At 43.5% G+C, this 18,945-nt stretch overlaps 3 protein-coding genes across 6 annotated transcripts; 2 read left to right on the top strand and 1 right to left on the bottom strand.

Moving 5' to 3' along the window:
* Positions 1-2,265: 2,265 nt before the first annotated feature.
* Positions 2,266-6,269, top strand: acta1b (actin alpha 1, skeletal muscle b). Its single transcript, XM_056412346.1, has 7 exons — positions 2,266-2,372; positions 3,287-3,423; positions 4,016-4,340; positions 4,682-4,843; positions 5,185-5,376; positions 5,475-5,656; positions 5,785-6,269. Exons 2-7 carry the CDS (start codon positions 3,295-3,297, stop codon positions 5,926-5,928), a joined length of 1,134 nt encoding a protein of 377 aa, XP_056268321.1. The 5' UTR covers positions 2,266-2,372; positions 3,287-3,294; the 3' UTR covers positions 5,929-6,269.
* An 857-nt stretch (positions 6,270-7,126) lies between these two features.
* ccsapb (centriole, cilia and spindle-associated protein b) lies at positions 7,127-12,281 on the top strand. 2 transcript variants are annotated; one of them, XM_056412265.1, is made up of 5 exons: positions 7,127-7,222; positions 8,204-8,576; positions 8,672-8,752; positions 9,726-9,946; positions 10,035-12,281. In XM_056412265.1, exons 2-5 carry the CDS (start codon positions 8,210-8,212, stop codon positions 10,212-10,214), a joined length of 849 nt encoding a protein of 282 aa, XP_056268240.1. In that variant the 5' UTR covers positions 7,127-7,222; positions 8,204-8,209; the 3' UTR covers positions 10,215-12,281. The 2 variants fall into 2 exon arrangements, with proteins under 2 accessions (XP_056268240.1, XP_056268239.1); XM_056412264.1 differs by lacking the exon at positions 7,127-7,222 and having other exon boundaries at positions 7,355-8,576.
* A 518-nt stretch (positions 12,282-12,799) lies between these two features.
* On the bottom strand, positions 12,800-18,843 carry rab4a (RAB4a, member RAS oncogene family). Of its 3 annotated transcripts, XM_056412268.1 has the most exons (7): positions 18,718-18,843; positions 17,745-17,825; positions 17,392-17,506; positions 16,929-16,991; positions 16,686-16,840; positions 15,769-15,864; positions 12,800-15,486 (listed from the first exon to the last, which is right to left on the bottom strand). In XM_056412268.1, the coding sequence occupies exons 1-7, from the start codon at positions 18,731-18,733 to the stop codon at positions 15,371-15,373; spliced, it is 642 nt and encodes a 213-aa protein (XP_056268243.1). In that variant the 5' UTR covers positions 18,734-18,843; the 3' UTR covers positions 12,800-15,370. The 3 variants fall into 3 exon arrangements, with proteins under 3 accessions (XP_056268243.1, XP_056268242.1, XP_056268241.1); XM_056412267.1 differs by having other exon boundaries at positions 12,800-14,600; positions 15,340-15,486; positions 17,392-18,843; XM_056412266.1 differs by having other exon boundaries at positions 17,392-18,843.
* Positions 18,844-18,945: the final 102 nt, after the last annotated feature.

The raw sequence follows: 18,945 nt of genomic DNA, 5'->3' as shown, positions 1-18,945 counted from the left end.
CAGCCCCTTTACATTTTAGGCGTTTCACAGGCGCTCGGGTCCCAAATGGCTCACAACAAGTGCATAAAAGTAGCTCTACCTTGCTCTGCCGCCCCTCCACTCCCTGACGCCCTCCCACCACCACCCACCCACCCACACACGCACACACACACACACTGACTGCACTACCACCTCTTCTTTTCCTTCCTCTCCCTCCTTCTTCGCTCCTTCCTCTTCCTCCTTCTCCTCTTCCTCCTCCTCCTCCTCTCCTCCTTGCGTTGATTGTTGTTTGTCATGTCCAAATGTTGCACCTTCCACCAAAAAAAATTCCTCGTTTGTTTGTGAAAACATTCATTCTTTGGCAATAAACCTGTTTCTGATTCTGATTCTGACACACACACACACACACACCATAGAAACAATATTCTCTGAAAACCTCTAGAGCCAATTAAGGCAACTTTTCTTTACAACTATAACACTTCCTGCTGATTAAATAAGTATAAGAAGCAAATAAGACTTAACATTGATCTCCTCCCACATAAATCCAGCGTTATAGGGACAGATATGTGTACAGATTATAAAGCCCTTTGAGGAACATTTGTAATTTGTGATATTGGGCTATACAAAAAAACTGAATTTAATTGAATTATAGGTTATGACATGAGAGCAAAATAATAAGGCGTGTGTTTGAAACCAGTAATTAAGAGAAGCAATGTTTCACTAATGTTTGTTATGCTTCTCTCCTTGTAGACCATTTAACTTTCTGTGACAAAAATATGAAAGAAAGAAAAATCTACATGTTTTTTTCTCTTGTCATGCACATGAAGTTCCAGCGGTATTCATTTGCATGGATTCTCACTTTGTATCAATACATTGGAACATTAGTTGCTTGAGGAATCCCCAGTTGTCCCAAGGTGTCATTAGTTGTCTCTCTCCTCTGTGTCTCTGCTGTTCATCTACACCAAATGAAGCCTGATGTCCTCTCTGTGTCTTTAGGTGTGTCCCTGTCTCTTTTCCTCTACACTTCACACTGTTCCTGTCATTCCTCGCTTCCTTTGAGTGTATTATAAGCTCCTTTGCACCTCCTCTTTCACTCCTTGTTATGTCTCATGCCACAAAACACACACAAACATACATGTGCGTGTTTGTACGCACACACTCCATTTCTCACTCACACATCCGCGCGCACACACACACGCACGCACACACACACACACACACACACACACACATACACATGCTCATGAACACTAGCTCCCCCTCCTCCATTAGAGTTATAATTAATCCAACTGCTCCAGTGACAGAGCTGAGGAGCCCCTGCAGATATGGTTTCAGCTGTTGGCCGTTTCGGAGGTTCTCTCCTTATTTATTCAAAAAGACTGTGTGGACCTGTGTGTATATGAGACCACGTGGTCTGCACAGTAGCACAGTTTGAATTAAAGTCATTGTTTAAAGTAGGGCATAATTAAGAAAAGGGATTCAAGTTTGCAATCTCCTAATTTTGAAGAACAAGATTGTATACGCACACACACACACACGCACAAACAAACACACGCACAGTATTTTTGTTATAATAACATGCTAAATAAATACAAATATGAACAATCTATAAATGCTAAAAGGCCTTTGGTTTTCTGTGCCATATTGGGCTTAACTTAATGCACGCTGGAGTTCATCAGGCTGCAGCATTTAGTGCAATCAATTACAAATAGTCTTCTTAAATTATTATTATTATTCAACTGTCACGACTGGATTGATGAAGCAGCACATGTGATCTGTGTACACATCAAATCTTCAATCTGACCATATAACTCTCAGCTCTAACAAATGACGTAACGTGAATTGAACTCTTAATTGGCACTTTCTGGCTGCAGCATGTTGTTGACCTGTCAGTCACAGATCGGGGCCTGGCTCTACCCCTGGTCTAAATCTGTTCACATGAGTGCAGCATTTTCCCATTTTAAGGCAAATCTACAACCCTGGTTGGTAACAACTGGCGTCTCCCCGAGAGAACCCCCACTGAACCGCGCGCTCCTTGTACGGCCCTCGAGGTGGGACCGCGAGGCTTGATGGGAGGTCAAAGCGACAGTTCCATATATGGCGCGCGCTCTCTCCTCGTCGTGCACGCGCAGCGTCAGTCCAGGACCCTCTCCTCTAACCTAATGGATCCCCCTCCCTCCGCATGCGCGCTGGACCACACCCACTCCTCACCCTGGGCCTGTCAGCATCCTAATATGGCAGAGGGCCGGGATCGGGTCCGGTGCTGAGGTTTGTGAATGGTGGAGGTCGGGTATATAAAGTGGACCGGCAAGCAAGGAAGATTGTAGCTGGTTCAGCAATCGCATTGATTGGGTCTTTCTCTCACAAGCCGCAGACACCCCCCCTCCCCTAAGGTAAGACCCTGCTAGATCTCCTGAAGCCTCCTACCCAGGTTGGGACACAAGACAAAAGACCTTTACCAGAGCAGCTATGGAACATGGAGCATAGGCAGGACGGCCAGCGACAGGACGCCTAGGACCAGATACCACTGGAGACAACATGGGCAACTCCTCCGGAGGATAGGATTGCCTGTAGGAGAGGCTCGATGCTGGAGGAGAAGAAGAAGAAAAAGAAGGGATATTTGTGTAGTTATATTCTGAGCAGTAGAATATAAATGCAGTGCTGGGCAGGAGAAGCTCTGATCTGAACTGTCCTTGCTGGGATTTTTTTTTTTTTTTTACAGATAAATTAATAGAGAGATAAAGACTGACTGGTTGGCTCCAGCATCTTAATGTTACACTAAATCCTGAGAAGGTGCTGATGCAGCAAGACGCGATGCACCTTCAGACTCATTAGAAAGAGACAGCGGACCTGAGAGAGTTGATAAGGAGAAAAGAGAAAATGCTTTTAGATTCATCTGAACTGTAACACAGGTTTTGCTTCAGGGAGATTTATAAGACTATATATATGAAGGAAAGAGTAGTTGATACAAATTCAGAAACTAAAGGACAAGAAATAGAGAAGTTATGATTGTTTAATTTCAATGTGATTTTTATCCATGGCGTATAACACCATGCGTAATGGCCTGCTGTCAGTGTGCCATGGAACCGTTTAGCGCGAGGCATGGGTCTGACCAGGTTCATGCTCCAGTAAATGTTCCTTATTTCCTAGTAAATTACGTTTGTAGTTTCTAAATATTAAGACACCCTGTGTGAGCTTGTAAGAGACGAGAAACGAGTAAACCAAAACATAAATCACACAGCACGTTTCACGGCGCGGATTTGATTCAGTGAGCTGAACTCTTCTCCCTCCTCCTCCTCTCTGACAGAATCCAACATGTGTGAGGAAGAGGAAACTACCGCCCTTGTGTGCGACAATGGCTCCGGTCTTGTAAAGGCTGGCTTCGCCGGAGATGACGCCCCCAGGGCCGTCTTCCCCTCCATCGTCGGCCGCCCCCGTCACCAGGTAAACAGCAGAGAGAATCCTCATCGATATTAATACAAGAGACTGAAAGTGTGCCCCCTGGTTGTAGGATAAGAAAAACAATTACTGGAATAATTACACTATTTTTCAAATATAGAAAAACAATTCGGTTTACAGTATATTTTACAGAAATATTTATATATATTACATATAATACACTAATAACACACTCCTACAGGCAGTTACACACTCTATTGACTATAGACTCCTGCAGGAGTGTTAATTAATTGAGCTGAGATTTTGATATTTTGGCATCAGCATTTAGTTATTTTGTGCAGTTAGATAATATTTGGTGGCATTACGTTTCGTGAGCCATTTAAATGTGGCTCCTTTTACCACCAGCAATGTGGCCTTTGACTCTTTGAGTCTAAATTAGTCACACGTGTGTGACAGTCACCCAATTGCTCTCCGTCTGTCCCTGTGGCCCACGCTGTCATTTGGCACATTCCCGCAATGGTCAACGTGCCTTATGCATCACACAGTAAATACTTTAATCTGACCAGAAGAAGGTCATTCTCTGTTTGGATCATTTGACGTAACCTTTCCATTATCTTGCCCTCTCCTCCTCTTTCAGGGTGTCATGGTCGGTATGGGTCAGAAGGACTCCTACGTCGGCGACGAGGCTCAGAGCAAGAGAGGTATCCTGACTCTGAAGTACCCCATCGAGCACGGTATCATCACCAACTGGGATGACATGGAGAAGATCTGGCATCACACCTTCTACAACGAGCTGAGAGTCGCACCAGAGGAGCACCCCACCCTGCTCACTGAAGCCCCCCTGAACCCCAAGGCCAACAGAGAGAAGATGACCCAGATCATGTTTGAGACCTTCAACGTCCCCGCCATGTATGTCGCCATCCAGGCTGTGCTGTCCCTGTACGCTTCCGGCCGTACCACCGGTAAGACTGACAGCAGGAAACAGCTGTTACCCATCGCACAGATTCACATACATAATACAAAAATACAGTCGTCTTTATTATAGAACATACAATGTAACTGACTGATACAGCCGATAAAAGTATACAACAATTGCAACACATATTATACTACCCATTTTACGCACACCTTTTACGCACAGTCGACCAGCCTTTCTGGGACTGTTTACGTTCCTCTTTAGCCCTTATGACATGTGTATTCGTACATTCTCATTCAAGCACCCCGCTCAGGCACACTTTTACGCTCAAACCTAAAATATTTTATCGCGTGGACTCTACTAAACTCTCACTGTGACTCTCCTCAGGTATTGTGCTGGATGCTGGTGATGGTGTGACCCACAACGTCCCAGTCTATGAGGGTTACGCCCTGCCCCACGCCATCATGCGTCTGGACCTGGCTGGTCGCGACTTGACCGACTACCTGATGAAGATCCTGACAGAGCGTGGCTACTCTTTCGTGACCACCGGTGAGGAACTCAGCCTATACTCCGAAAACAAAAACACATGAAAGAAGCAACAGAGCTTTTAGGCGGACAAAGTGGAATCTAAATTATCATCTAACTAAAATTGTTATTTTTTATTTCTATTGCAACACATAGTGTACACAGTTCCCGATAATGCTGGAAATTAGGCATATTATTTTGGATTATTAAAGTCGATTAACGGTGAAAACGGGATGTGTGTGTTTAAGAAACAACAACAATTCGCTTTCCACCTTTAGTAGATCAGCCCACTTAAGTGCGCGCACACGGTGCCTGTGTTTCGTTTGTCACTCCATACCAACTCTCATCAAATTGTCCCCCAACAGCTGAGCGTGAGATCGTGCGCGACATCAAGGAGAAGCTTTGCTATGTGGCTCTGGACTTCGAGAACGAGATGGCCACCGCCGCCTCCTCCTCCTCTCTGGAAAAGAGCTACGAGCTTCCCGACGGTCAGGTCATCACCATCGGAAACGAGAGGTTCCGTTGCCCTGAGACCCTCTTCCAGCCTTCCTTCATCGGTACGACAGACAATCCTTTATTTATTACGCAGCGCAGTTATTGTGCCAAACCAGACGCCCCCAGCTCCGCTTAACACTTGTCCTTCTTATCTGACCAGGAATGGAATCTGCTGGTATTCATGAGACCGCCTACAACAGCATCATGAAGTGCGACATTGACATCCGTAAGGACCTGTACGCCAACAACGTGCTCTCCGGTGGTACCACCATGTACCCTGGTATTGCTGACCGTATGCAGAAGGAAATCACCGCTCTGGCCCCCAGCACCATGAAGATCAAGGTACATATTATGACAGCAACAACATTACAGTTTATCCACACATAATTTTTTTTTTTTAAATGAATGATTACGCATGACTTCATGACAGCACTTTACTGATCCATTGTGTCTCCCTCTCTCTCCTCCAGATCATTGCCCCTCCCGAGAGGAAATACTCCGTCTGGATCGGTGGCTCCATCCTGGCTTCCCTGTCCACCTTCCAGCAGATGTGGATCTCCAAGCAGGAGTACGACGAGGCAGGCCCCAGCATTGTCCACAGGAAGTGCTTCTAAATCTTCATCTCCAGGCTTCTCCATTATTTACACCACCAGCTATTTGGAGATCAAGCGAGAAGGAGGATCACCCTCTGCGTCACAGCAACACTCTGCTGTCAATGGACTGTCTGTCTGCGCTGTTGACATTCATATGCATTTTTTAATTCTTTTAAAAATGTGCATATTGTTTAGCTGTTTGTTGTCTGTTGCACAGAAAACGGCTGTGAAAATCCACCACTGAACTATGCATCCACCCAAAAAGAAAACTTTAATAAAAAAGAATAACAACATGTTGCCCAATACATGTGAATGTAAGTGTATATACATAACGATAATTTATTAAAGTCCATTATTTGGTATTTTCGACCCTGGCCTTGTTTTTCTAATAGCGGGACGGGAGGGTAGTGGGAGAGGGTGAAAAACAAAAGCTTTGGGAAATAGAAGAAATTCTGGAATGTGGACGATTTAACACTAAGGTATAGGCTATACCAAAATGAAGGCTGCCCTCAAAACCATGACAATCTTCTTAATGGGGTGGGGAGTGTAACCAAAAGCATCATAGCAATTAAATCCGGGGGAGGCTTAATTGGCTTAAGCACAAGTGTGTCTGACACACTCTAACCATAAACCAATCAGCTGAACAGGTGCCATGCAGGGGAAGTTCATAAAGGTCCATAGTTGGTCGGGTGAGAAGGAGGGAGGATTTATGTATCTGCCCCATCGGTCACTGCTGGCTGGGGGCTTCATGGGCGACAGAGGTAGTGAAAGGTGACGCCTGCAAGGTCCGACAGTCGGAGTTTGACTTGCCAGGAATGCGCCATGCAGGGCAGCAGCGGCAGCTCCGCTTTAGACCGCGGGGATCAGCAGCACGGGACACCCGACACCCGGCTGTGAACCCCGGTGAGCTGTCCGGCTCTCAGTCCATCTTTAGGCAACACCGGACCCGCTGCCCTTTCCTTATATGCATAGAAGCTCATTAGGTCAACTGGGTGTGAGGGTTTGGGTCTGGCCTTAGAGCACGATGAAGTATGTTGCGCGCACGCACCACCCTGTGCCCCCCCTTTCTTGCGCACATTATTTATATTGACCTTATACTGTGCAGCACAATTTAACAATCGACAAGTTACTCAATTAAGCTATATTATTGAGTCTAAATACAATACAACTAATCGTCTTTTTTCACCTGTTGCGGGTGTGTTTGGATTTTTTTTTACGTCCTGAAGTGGGCGGAGCTACGGGACGCTGCCCAGATTACAGCAGCGCCGTGGACCGCCATCTGTTCCGCTTCGCTCCCGTGAAACCCGAGTCCGGTGTAAGTATATTTACTGTCCACGCATTTAGACTCGCAGCGCTCTGAATGTCTGCAGACATTCATGCTGTCCAGCCGTGCACCGTTTACGGACGAGTGGGGAGGGAGGGGGGGGGGGGGGTTGTGAGTGACGTACTACGATGTTGCTATTATCCGCAAGCGCTAGCATGCGATTATTGGTGCTGTATATTGATGAGCTCACATCTATAATTCACCCGGACACATGTTATGATGACGGTATAACAGGGGGGCAGCGGGCACCTCGTTTAACCCATATGTTTGACACCCTGTTGCGGTGCTGGAGTTGATGAGATCCGTGACGACGATTTTTTTATGTGCCCATTTTTAAAGCCTGTGGACAACAACAACAACACCGACGTATACCAGTGACGCAATTACGAAAATGCAACTGTGGGGATGTAGCACAGCCGTCAGCCTGTTAGCTATCTAGTTATAGCCTGACGAGTGTTCATACGACGGTTGAATATTCAACGGTTGTTTATATCGCCGAAGCCAATCAGAGGAGGGGACGACTCCTACGTCATCGCGTTTAATCATGTCCGCTGTTTTCAAACAGTGCAACACCGATTGAGTTGACAGAACACTTAACCTGCGTAATCTGAGTTATTGACTTCCTCTAAACTCTAAACTAGATTTATGATCCCCCCCCCCATGGAGGCCAGCCTCGGCTAGAAGAGGAAGTGGGCGGGTCTTGTAGCCGCGGGAAGCCTCCAGCTGCTCCGCCATTGGTTGCCCCGGTTTAAATGTCTGGCGGTGACGCCGATACGTACGCTGAAAACGTCGTAGCTGTTTTTTTAGCGAATACGTTGTTTCTGCGTGTAAGATAGTGTAACTGCACGCGTAGTATTACTATTAAGTTTCACACACCCTCGCAGACGTGTCATGTGTGTGAAGCGACGGGAGCTTTTACATGAAAGTGGAGCATGTTTACAGCGTCGCGGTCTGCTTGTTGATGGCTTTCAGCTCAAGATGGTGACCAAGAGGATGCGCTCGGAGTACATGAAGAAGTTCAAAGACCCCAAATGGGAGACCTACGCGAAGTGTTACGAGGAGATGCTGAAGTACAGGCTGACCCGCAGGCTGCTGGAGAACGCGCACAACCCCTGGTTCTGGAGTGGCACCGACAGCGACTCAGACTCTGGAGGAAGAAGCCCCCCTCCTCCCAGTAAGAACCAGGTCCAGCCCGAGACATGCAGCGGAGACGGGATGGAGGTTCAGCTGGAGGAGTGTGAGGGGGCGAGGATGGACCGGCAGCAGCAGGAGCAGCTGAGCAGAGCCCCTGAGTCTGAGTCTGGGCTTCCTCTTCCAAAGGAGGACGCGGGGTCAGCAGTCCATGGTAACAATGAGCCGGCATACGTGTGATTCTGTGCAACATGTTGGGATGTTTACAAGCTGCTCCTCTGTAACATGTGTTACATTCACTCCTCTCAGGCTCATCACGGCCTAAAGGTGCCACAGAACAGACAGAAGCACCGGAGGAGAGAGAGGAGCAGACTCGCAGCCAAGACCGAGGTAATTCAAAGTATACAAATGTACAAATAAAAGATAATTAAGGGGGTGCCGCTGCTGCTTTTCCTTTTCTATTTTCTTTTCTTTTTGGGGGGGTGTATGTATGTGTATATGTATTTATGTGTATATGTGTATGTATGCATGTGTATATATATGTATCATTGTGTCCTGTTTTATGTGTGTGTATATATACATATATATGTATATATATATATATACATTATGTATATATATATATACATATATTTTTATGTTTATATCTGATATTTTTGTATTTGTTTTATGTTAATATGTCTAAACGAATTTAAAAAAATGAAGTGACAGAAAAAAAGAAAGTATAAAAGCACCGCCCTTGATTAGTGTCAGTGCCTTGTAAATGTGCACAAGTCCTGAGGTGGAGTTGGATTCATTGTCAACATGAAAGAAAGAACAACACATCGATGTGATGTGTAGTAGGGCGATGACAGAGAGGCCGACTTCCACACATGGAGACGGAAAGCATCAATCATCCATGATTCATAAGCTTTTTGTGGACACAACTATTTAAAAAAACTCTGCAAACCTCAAAATGACATGTCAAATATAGAGGACCCGCCATTCAGCACCTGCAACAAACAACCAAGAAACCGACATCAACAGGGACACCTAGTGCAGGAAGAGCGTCACAGCTGATCCAAATAAACAACACTCGGTTCCTGGGATTTATTACAAACCTATGAAAGCTCACGAAAGTTTCAACAAATGCTCCCTTTTTATATAGAGATGTAGAAAAGTTGTGCTATTAATAATACTTACATCACATTGTTCAACAAGTGACATAGAATATACAAAATTGGGTGTAGGCTGAGTGATCCAACACAGCCTCACTCACATTCATTTAGAAATCTTGAAAGAGAATGATTTGCTTCTATACATGTTCATTCATCTGTTTTATCATGTATTTTGTGTGCTGCTTTAACCTGTTTTTTCTTTGTAGAGAGAGACACTGGAGGAGCCAGACCACAGCAGAGTAAAGCCGCCAAATCTTCAAAGCAAATGTGGCGCTCGCAGCGGGTCAGGCCCGCACCAGCAGAGCCGCCCAGGGACGACGGCAAGGACCGCAGACATCCCTTCGCTCTGTACGGGTCAGGAGAGAAGGAAGCGGACATGGCGAGCAGGAAGACGCACAACGTTGGCCCCGCAGCGTCGACGACTGAGGTGCTCTTTCTTTCTGAGGAGGAGCTACACGCGGCGACCCGTGTTGTGACGATGGGGAACTGAAAAAGTTCTTTTTTTTCCCCGGTAGATCCACCAGTCGGCTCTTCGTGCTAAGACCAGGCGGGAGGTGGAGCGCCAGGTGCAGATCCAGACGACGGAACGGCGGAGAGCCACGACTGCCAACCTGGACAAGGACAGAACGTTGGTTCAGCCAGAATTCAACCCCTGGATCACCGAGTACATGCGCTGCTTCTCTGCTCGCTCATGATAGGACACACACACACACACACACACACACACACACACACACTCAAAATACCTACATCAGGGTGATTCCAGACAAAAATACAAAATCAAAGCCATTATTGCCTACCGCCTCTAAAGTGTATACACACACAGCCGTAGAATAGAGCACGGGGTGGATTGATTCATACTTCAATGTGTATCGCACTCGCATTCAGGGGGGAAACTGACAACACTTTGAGTTTGAATTTAGTTTATTTCGATCAGCAAAATATACAACAATCAGAATTCAACAAAAGAATGGCTGACCGAAATCCACTGTGTGGCTTATTCCCCCAGATGTGTACTAATCATGTTTTTACATACATCAATTGTATTATGTATATACAACAATAACTATTTTACAGGGTATAATAGACTCTTGTAAGAGATACATCGAAAGTATAAGTATACTAAATAGATTTGTCAACTGAATAGAGATATTTTGATTAGAATGAAGAGTCTAAAATGCATTTTACAGCCATATTTGACGACAGTCCCTTTAAACAGAGACTGTACTACTCATGTGCACGTCTTTTCTACAGGGATATCAAACCAGTGCACGTGGCTGCACGTCTGAATAGATTCAGCCATCTTCATAAAAAAGCTTCTGAGATCTAATGGGCGTCCACGAACATGAAGAATGTGCATACACTTGTTATATGTACATATAGACACAACTAAACACCTGCAGTAATATGTCTCTTAGCGCTGTGACCTGGGTTTTGTAGATTTAATGTTTTTTTGTAGCAGCTCATGGATGAATCCTGACTGACTTTGTTGAGATAAATAATGAATCACACTCCGTCAAACTCTGCAAAATCCCAGTTGTGTGAAGCGGCACATTATCTAGCGGTCTTTTTAACGTGGTCGTGACAGAAGGGTGTCAGTCAGTTTTATTGACTTCAAATAGTCTCATCACAATGTGTGTGTGTGTGTGTGTGTGTGTGTGTGTGTGTGTGTGTGTGTGTGTGTGTGTGTGTGTGTGTGTGTGTGTGTGTGTGTGTGTGTGTGTGTGTGTGTGTGTGTGTGTGTGTGCGTTCTGTAGTTTAGTTCTTCTGCACCGTTGCAGTGAGAGAATACATGTTTGACTTTCAAAGCCAATGGAGGACTGAACATTGTGTCTCTGTGTTGCTATGGATACCGCAGCGTTTATGTCACAGTGACTCGTCACGGGACACAAAAGACAGATCTAAAATGTCGTACAGCTAATTCAGGTTCCTACTAAACAGAACAATCAATTGTTGAGGCCAAAAATCGTCATCATAATTTCTTCTGAAGATGCTTTAGAACAAAAAGTGGAACCCGATAGCAAAGATGGACATTACGCTAAATGAGCATCAGAAGTACACGAGCACATGTTGCTGATAAGATATTGCTTTATTAGTCCCAGTGGGGAAATTGATTTACTGCTTATTGTTTGAAGCAGAATACGCTCTGAAGCGGCAGCACCGCAGCACTTTGAGAAGTAGTCACCTTTCTGTAATAATGTGTAGATATTAATGTGGATACAGAATTTCTTGCTACTATTTGGCTTTTTGTGTCATTTATTTCTCTGTATTATCTGTTCTCTGTGTGTAAAATCAGAAAATTGTATTTGTATTTACATAAGAAAACTAAAAATGGACTTGTACTCCTTTGTGGAATGGGTCCGGCCTTTCATCTCCAAACCACGAGAATCAGATCCCGCTGGAGAACAGATCGTTTCTCCTTTGCACGACTGTATCGATGTTATTGATGTGAATATTGTGCGGAGAAAAAACAGGGTTGACGTTTAACATTTTCTCAGAATTGTTTTAAGTATTACATTCCTCGCTATTGTCATGATTTTGTTGATCAGTGTTTTTAAGTGAAACCGGAATATAAATCAAACAAAACATGTGAAATCTTGTGCAGTATTATACTTTGAATAATTGCCTTCAAGCCAGTTTTGTTTTTTTAGACGTTGTGAACTTTGACAAAATCAGAAAGCAGAAGTGGAACAAGACATTTACTTTTTTAAATGTTCGGTACTAAGAACAAACTTTTAAATAAAGATTTCCTCCATGTTTAATTACCTTTTTACTTGTCACATGCTTTTCTCAGTTCTCTTTACAATGTATAGCAGAGATCCATCAAGCCTGAATACTCCTTTGAGAAAAGACACATTCATCACATTTGATCATCCGACCTACGAAATGTAATCAGGCATAAGAAGAAGAAATAGAGTTTATGACCAATAAAGCACCAGAAGTACTTAGCGTACATTTTACCTCCACAGTGAATCTGGCTTTAGTGAAGAAGCTTCTGCTGTTCCTCACATATTTAATTGATGACATTAGGGGCGCAACAATGACAGAATAATGTAAAATTACACGATACATAACATTTTGTTTACATTTTAGGCTTTCAACTGACTGTACATGTTTTATTTGATGTGAAGTAAAAGACTGTTGAAGTTAAATTGGTGTGGTGCAAAGCTTTTTAATAAATCACTTAATTTTTTTACATCGGTTCATCTCCACCAAACCAAACATATCATTTAGAAAACATTAAGAAATGACATTTTTCTCAAGAAAAATATAAATAACACAATATTTATTGGAGTTTTTATTTCAAAAACATATGCTTTTATCATACACAATAAATTAAAAATCCATGATATTCATAATGACAAGAGAAAAACAGACATCCATAAATAGACAAAAGACACAAACACGACACGGCGACCTGACGTGGAGCGGCCGCAGCCACGATCAGAGGAATGCTAATATTAAATATTTCTACAGTTTGAAGTGGGCTTGATTTCAACGTGTTATGCATAATCATCATGGGTCTTAAATGTTATAAAGATTAAAACCATAGAAGTGTTGTTTTTGTGATGCTTGAATACACAATCCCCCAGTTGAATTGTTTTTTGTCGAGTTTCCTGTGACTGAGCATAAAGTATCTTTGGAGACAAATGAAAATCAAAACACACGTCGGACGGCTTCATACGATGCTCAAACTTAAAATGCATTCAGTTAGTGTTCCATTGGTGTAAACATCATTTATAAATGACTCATGATTGGAATCTTTTGGGTAAAGGAGTGTTTCACTGTCATTTGACTGAACATGCTACTGTAAATTAAAGGATGCTGTGACTTCCACACACATTATTTAAATAAACCATTGCTCACAATATTTCCTTTTTTTGGTTTGCATCTATGAGCTTGGCACTGATGAAACAGTCCATAAAGAAATCCACATCAGCTCGTCCCATTTACAAATAAACATAATTGCTGCAAACAGTACTGCCCATTTATACTGCTCACACACTGCCAGTGTATTGTGGCTAAACGTGATATTAATACAGTGGAGCATAAAACTGATGTTGGATATGATATCTACTTTAATATACATATAACAACTCTTCATAATGAAATACTCTGATATTTTGCTTGAGAAAACATGCGTCGGTCTCTATATACAGAAACACTGTACAGTGTACGAGATGCTGTCGGGCCAAGGAGGAGATTCTTTACCAGGAGAGTAAGAAAGGATACAGGGAGCGTGAGATGGAGTCAGACGGCCGTTAGTGGTGCGATTAAAGCAGGAAGTCAGAGCAGGTGGGGAGCAAAGGGAAGTTCCATAGTACCAGAGGGTTTTGGATATGCATGTGGTTAAGAAATAGTTTTTTAAATGTGTTTTCTTGCCAAGAATTATGTGAGAAGATCGATATCTTATGTCCATGCATCAAGTTTACCTCTGGGGCCGAGAGGCAAAGAAGCAGACCAGGTCAGTCTGGCTGGATACACAATTTTAAAAATCCACCAAACAACGGCATAAAATGAGGGTTAACTTGAAACATATTTTTTTACCCCAAAATGGAACCTTTTCCTTTAATGTGGGTAGGACTTAGGAGTATCTCCTTTGAGGTGGCAGACTGCAACGAAATACTGAAAACACAATAATTAAATATGAGGGGTTTTTTCAGCCAACTTTTCTTTTTAAGCCTACACACTGGTCCTTTAAGTATTCCAGATTGAAGGTATATGGAGTAGTAATAAATGAGATGTACTAAGCTGGAAGGTCAGCAGGTGTAAGGGTGAATAAGAGAGAGAGAGAGAGAGAGAGAGGTTCCATCCATGTCAGTAATGCACATCCTGATTGGAGGGCGAGGAAAGGTCTCGTCCAATAGTGGAGCAGAATGTTGAAGGGTGGGCTGTCTCTGGTTACCTTGGAGATGCTCGGAGTTCTGAGGGGGGCTGGGAGGTGCAGCCATAACAACAAAAAGGTGCTGAAGGTTGGTCTGAAAGGTCAAAGGTCAGAGGAGTCACCAGCATAGCAACCTCAACCCTGGTTCCCCCATGGCTGTTCTCCTCCTGGTCGTCACAAACCCGTCAGAAACACACTGGTCACACGCACAAAGAGAGACATAAAACATCATCACTTAGTTTTGACTTATCGACAAATGATGTATTATTGATGAACCCGATGAGTGCATCTTATTGACTCATTATTGGGGAAAGAATAGCTTACTGCTCTCTGTCGTGTACTTACATTGTGGTCCAAAAACAATTAAAGCAAATCATGAGCACAAATCTATATAATGATGGACACTGCGGCTGGAAATACCTGATGTATTCTTGTTTGAGTATCGTTTCCTAAATACTACAGTGCCCAGCTATTTTAGGAAAGTATTTAGCCTCTTACTTAATGAAATAAGTACCCTTTAAAATGTGTGAATATTTAAGTCTTCAAAAGCAACATATGGATATGGATCTTAGAGCCAGACAAGCTGGGGAATAATATTAGTGTATTCATGGGCTGAGAAACAAAAACAAAATATAGAATGAATACAGCCTCATCCTTTCAGTGACTCGTGAATGATTACGGGCATGTTGATCTTCAAGAATAACTGTAAATCTCAAAAATCCTTCCTCTCACATTTATTCATGTAGCAGCTAAATAAATAGTTTTTTGACTAAAGTAAAATTAGGGATGCTGAGTGCAGCAGATGCAAAGCGTGAGAGCAATGAGCAGAATGTCACGTCGCTTCAAGCAGCAGAAGGAAAAACCTTTTTCTGTGGCATAGTTAATATCACCATCTCACGTAAAGCACAAAGGTCCAAACCCGCGGGCCCTTTCACCTCGTCTGTGAGCGTCATGGGGGCGCGTCCACTAGCAGCTACACTCCTGGGTTCCCTGTGGCTGACCGCGACGAGGAGAACGCAGCTGTCGTAGTGCAGCGTCGCCGTACTGGATACCCGAACCCATCCGCTCCGGATCCAGCTCCCCTGGAAATCAGACAAGATGAGTGAAGACAGAGACGTGAGGGACTGGGCTTCACGATGGCATCGCAAACCAACTCTTAAAAGATGGCATTTATTTTCTTGCAAATAATCCTTTTTTAAATTTTTTTATCATGAATTGTGTTTGTTTTGGCTTTAACTTTGAAAACGCTTGATGAGGACTGCTACAGTCTGGAGCCATACACCAGCCTGTCTGGTTGATCCTGGGAGGATGAGAGGGGATTTAGAGTCGGGGCTCTGGTTATAGGGGAGGATCGCGGTTCCTACCCGACTCGATCTTGTTGAGGATTTTCCGAGCGCACTGGACAAAAGCCTCTTCGACGTTCTCTCCTGTTAGAGCGCTGGTCTCCAGGAACATCAGCTCTGCACGCACACACACACACACACACACACACGGCAGTTCAGTCATGTATGTATGCATATATATATATATATGCACACACACACACAAATAAATACATACACACACACCGGCCTATACTAAGTATTGCCATTGTGTTGTCATTATTATTATTATTACAGCAATAATATTAAAAATAATTGGTATGAGAGTTATTACCTTCGCATTGAAAATGCGGAAGGTTATGTTTTGATCGCCGTGTATATATTTATTTATTTGTATGCGTGTTACTCGCATAACACAACAAGTTTTAAACCGAATCGCATGGAATTCGGTGGGACGATTGGTTATTATCCGGGGACCATTTGATTAGATTTTGGGATCGATCGGGTCAAAGGTCAAGGTCATGAAAAGATAAACATCTTTTTTTTACCATAGCACGATACATTTTTGTCCAATTGGCATGCAACTAATGCCAAAATGTTCATAATTCAATGCCCAATATTGTGATATGCGAAGGTATGCGCTCTACCGAGTGCCCATTCTAGTTAATATTGAATTGATTGTATTTTGAGAGAGAGAGTATAACTTTTTCCTTGAGCACTTAAACTGTGAACCGTTTCAGATGTTGACCTTATAGTCATTTATAGTAAGCAGCATAATTACTTACTGAACTTCAGAAAGATTTAGATGACAATTAAATGCCAAAACAATCCTTCCACGAACAACAATAGGTCAACACCTGGAGCGCCCTGCTACTGAGAGGAACAAGCTCCCCGGTTATGATGGGAGGTTTTGAGAGGAACGATCAAAGCATCACTGTGTTATAAACGGTGTAATCTACCGTTCTCCTGAGCAAAGCGTGACGCCTCCAGGAACGTGACCTCTCGGTCCACATCCAGGTCCTTCTTGTTTCCACAAAGGATGATGACGATGTTCTGACTGGCCAGCATCCTGGCGTCGGTCAGCCACGTGGTCAGAGCGTTGTAGGTCTCTCGACTGCAGCGTACGGAGACAGAAGGGTTACATTGTAGAGAGGAGAGGGCGAACCTGAAATCATGGTCTGTGATTGGCTAGGCTGATTTACCTTGTGATATCATAGACCAGCAGAGCTCCTGCTGCACCTCTGTAGTAACTCCTGGTAACAGACCTGACACAGACACACACGCACGCAGATAAACTCACAGTCAATGTGAGCGCGTGGTCAGATATTATGAAAATGTACATGAGGCCCGAGAGGCCTGAGAGACATCAGTGGTTCCCACATTCTGATTTGTCATTGAAGGACTGCTTGAAAAGCAGCAGACTTGGTGAGTGAGTCATGATGCCCTTCTTTCCTTTGGAACACAAACAACTCCCTTTTTCAAAGCAGATGCTGTATCTGTTACCTCTGTCTTTCACCATAGTGTGTTACATTACATTTTAACAGTATGCACCTGGGTGAATAGAAATGACCGATGCGCACAGGCTCTGAAATGTGTTGAGAAAGAGGGGATGATTACATTTGCTTTTGGCCATTGACAGTTCTGTTTGGATGTATTTTTCCCTACCGGAACCTTTCTTGTCCTGCAGTGTCCCAAATCTGCAGTTTGACCATTTTGTTGACCAAATTGATGATCTTAGAGCCAAACTCTACTCCAATTGTGTGGTTGGATTCATCCTTAACTGAAAAACAAAATAAATTGGGTTTATTATTAGATGCAGAACATATTGATGACCTACAGCGTACCTGTTCAGCGAGGAACTTAACACCTCCAGAGACACGTTTCTCTCTCACCGACATTGAACAAGGCTCATCTGATTTGCACATGTGTTGAATACAATACTGCACTTACAATAGAGGTCAGACCAACTGTCTGTTAACCGTAAATAATGAAGGACACGTAGCATCTTTCTGACTTACAACTCTTCTCTATGAACTGGTGCAGCAGACAGGATTTGCCCGTTCCGGCATTTCCAATAACCAGGAATTTAAACAGGAAATCTGAGGTGAGAAGACACAGAAATGGTCATGTGTACATCCAACATAGTGTGTCTGTGTTGTTGCAGCCGACATGATTGTCATACCTAGAGCCTCAGCTGTGACATTAGTATTGGACAATATCAGCTTATCACAGTTAAATTGATATCAATCTATACATGCCATCTGATATGTTTTGGGAAATTGTCAGACATGTTTGTGAGTGTATAAACACTGTCACCATTATATAGTTTGTTTTCAGTTATTTTTAACAGTAACATGTTGTGCTCAGTAGATGTCTTGATCACAATTATTCAATAACTATATTTGATGTTGAGTGTTTGTGTAAGGATACAAATAACAGCTAGAGATATCCCTTTTCCCCTCAAACGTATATTCCCATACAGACAGGAACATAATACAGCATAGTGGCACATAGCTTTGAGGGTGTACACGTATACACTGTGATTGTGTATAGTAGTAGTAGTAGCTCCACTTCCTTAGATCCTGATCATCTTAATGTAAAATGTTGAAACTATGACACCAATTCCCCACGAACCAATGCATCGCCTCGATACGTATCCCCTGCGTGTCGTGTTTGTGCACCATAGTACAGGATACACATCTCAGCTCCATCATCCTGCAGCCCTTTCCTCTGATGTCCGCTAACCTCTGTGGTAATTTGGAACCTTCAAAAAACAAATATTTCATCCACCCATCCTGAGTGAAATCTACTGTTTAAGCTCTTTGGTATTACTTTCGCTGACATTGCATTTCTTAAAGCCAGTAGCCTTCCGTTAGCCTGTCCGCTATCTGTTTACCGTGAGAAAAAGCTCTCTCGGCACACCTGCCTCATCCCGTGTCTGTGGCTACGCGAAAATATGATCGACGGCGGCCCTTAAACAAGCCTCCTTACCGTATGATTCCGACATCACCAGTGTGGCGTTTTGACAGCAAAATGGAAGGAAATAAGAAATAGAAGTTGACAAGACGGATAGCTTGCTAAGTTAAGGCAAATAGTCCTGTTGATGATTTACGCGGATTCCAGCTGATTGTCCCCTCCGACTTCCCGTACGTGGTTCGTTTTTTTTCCTTCTTCAAAATTAAAGCCGAGCCGAGTGAGGTAATGCATGCAGACCGCCAC

The sequence above is a fragment of the Pseudoliparis swirei genome, chromosome 4 (genome assembly GCF_029220125.1).
Source record: "Pseudoliparis swirei isolate HS2019 ecotype Mariana Trench chromosome 4, NWPU_hadal_v1, whole genome shotgun sequence".
Taxonomy (NCBI): domain Eukaryota; kingdom Metazoa; phylum Chordata; class Actinopteri; order Perciformes; family Liparidae; genus Pseudoliparis; species Pseudoliparis swirei.
This window is presented reverse-complemented; position numbering and strand designations above follow the sequence as displayed.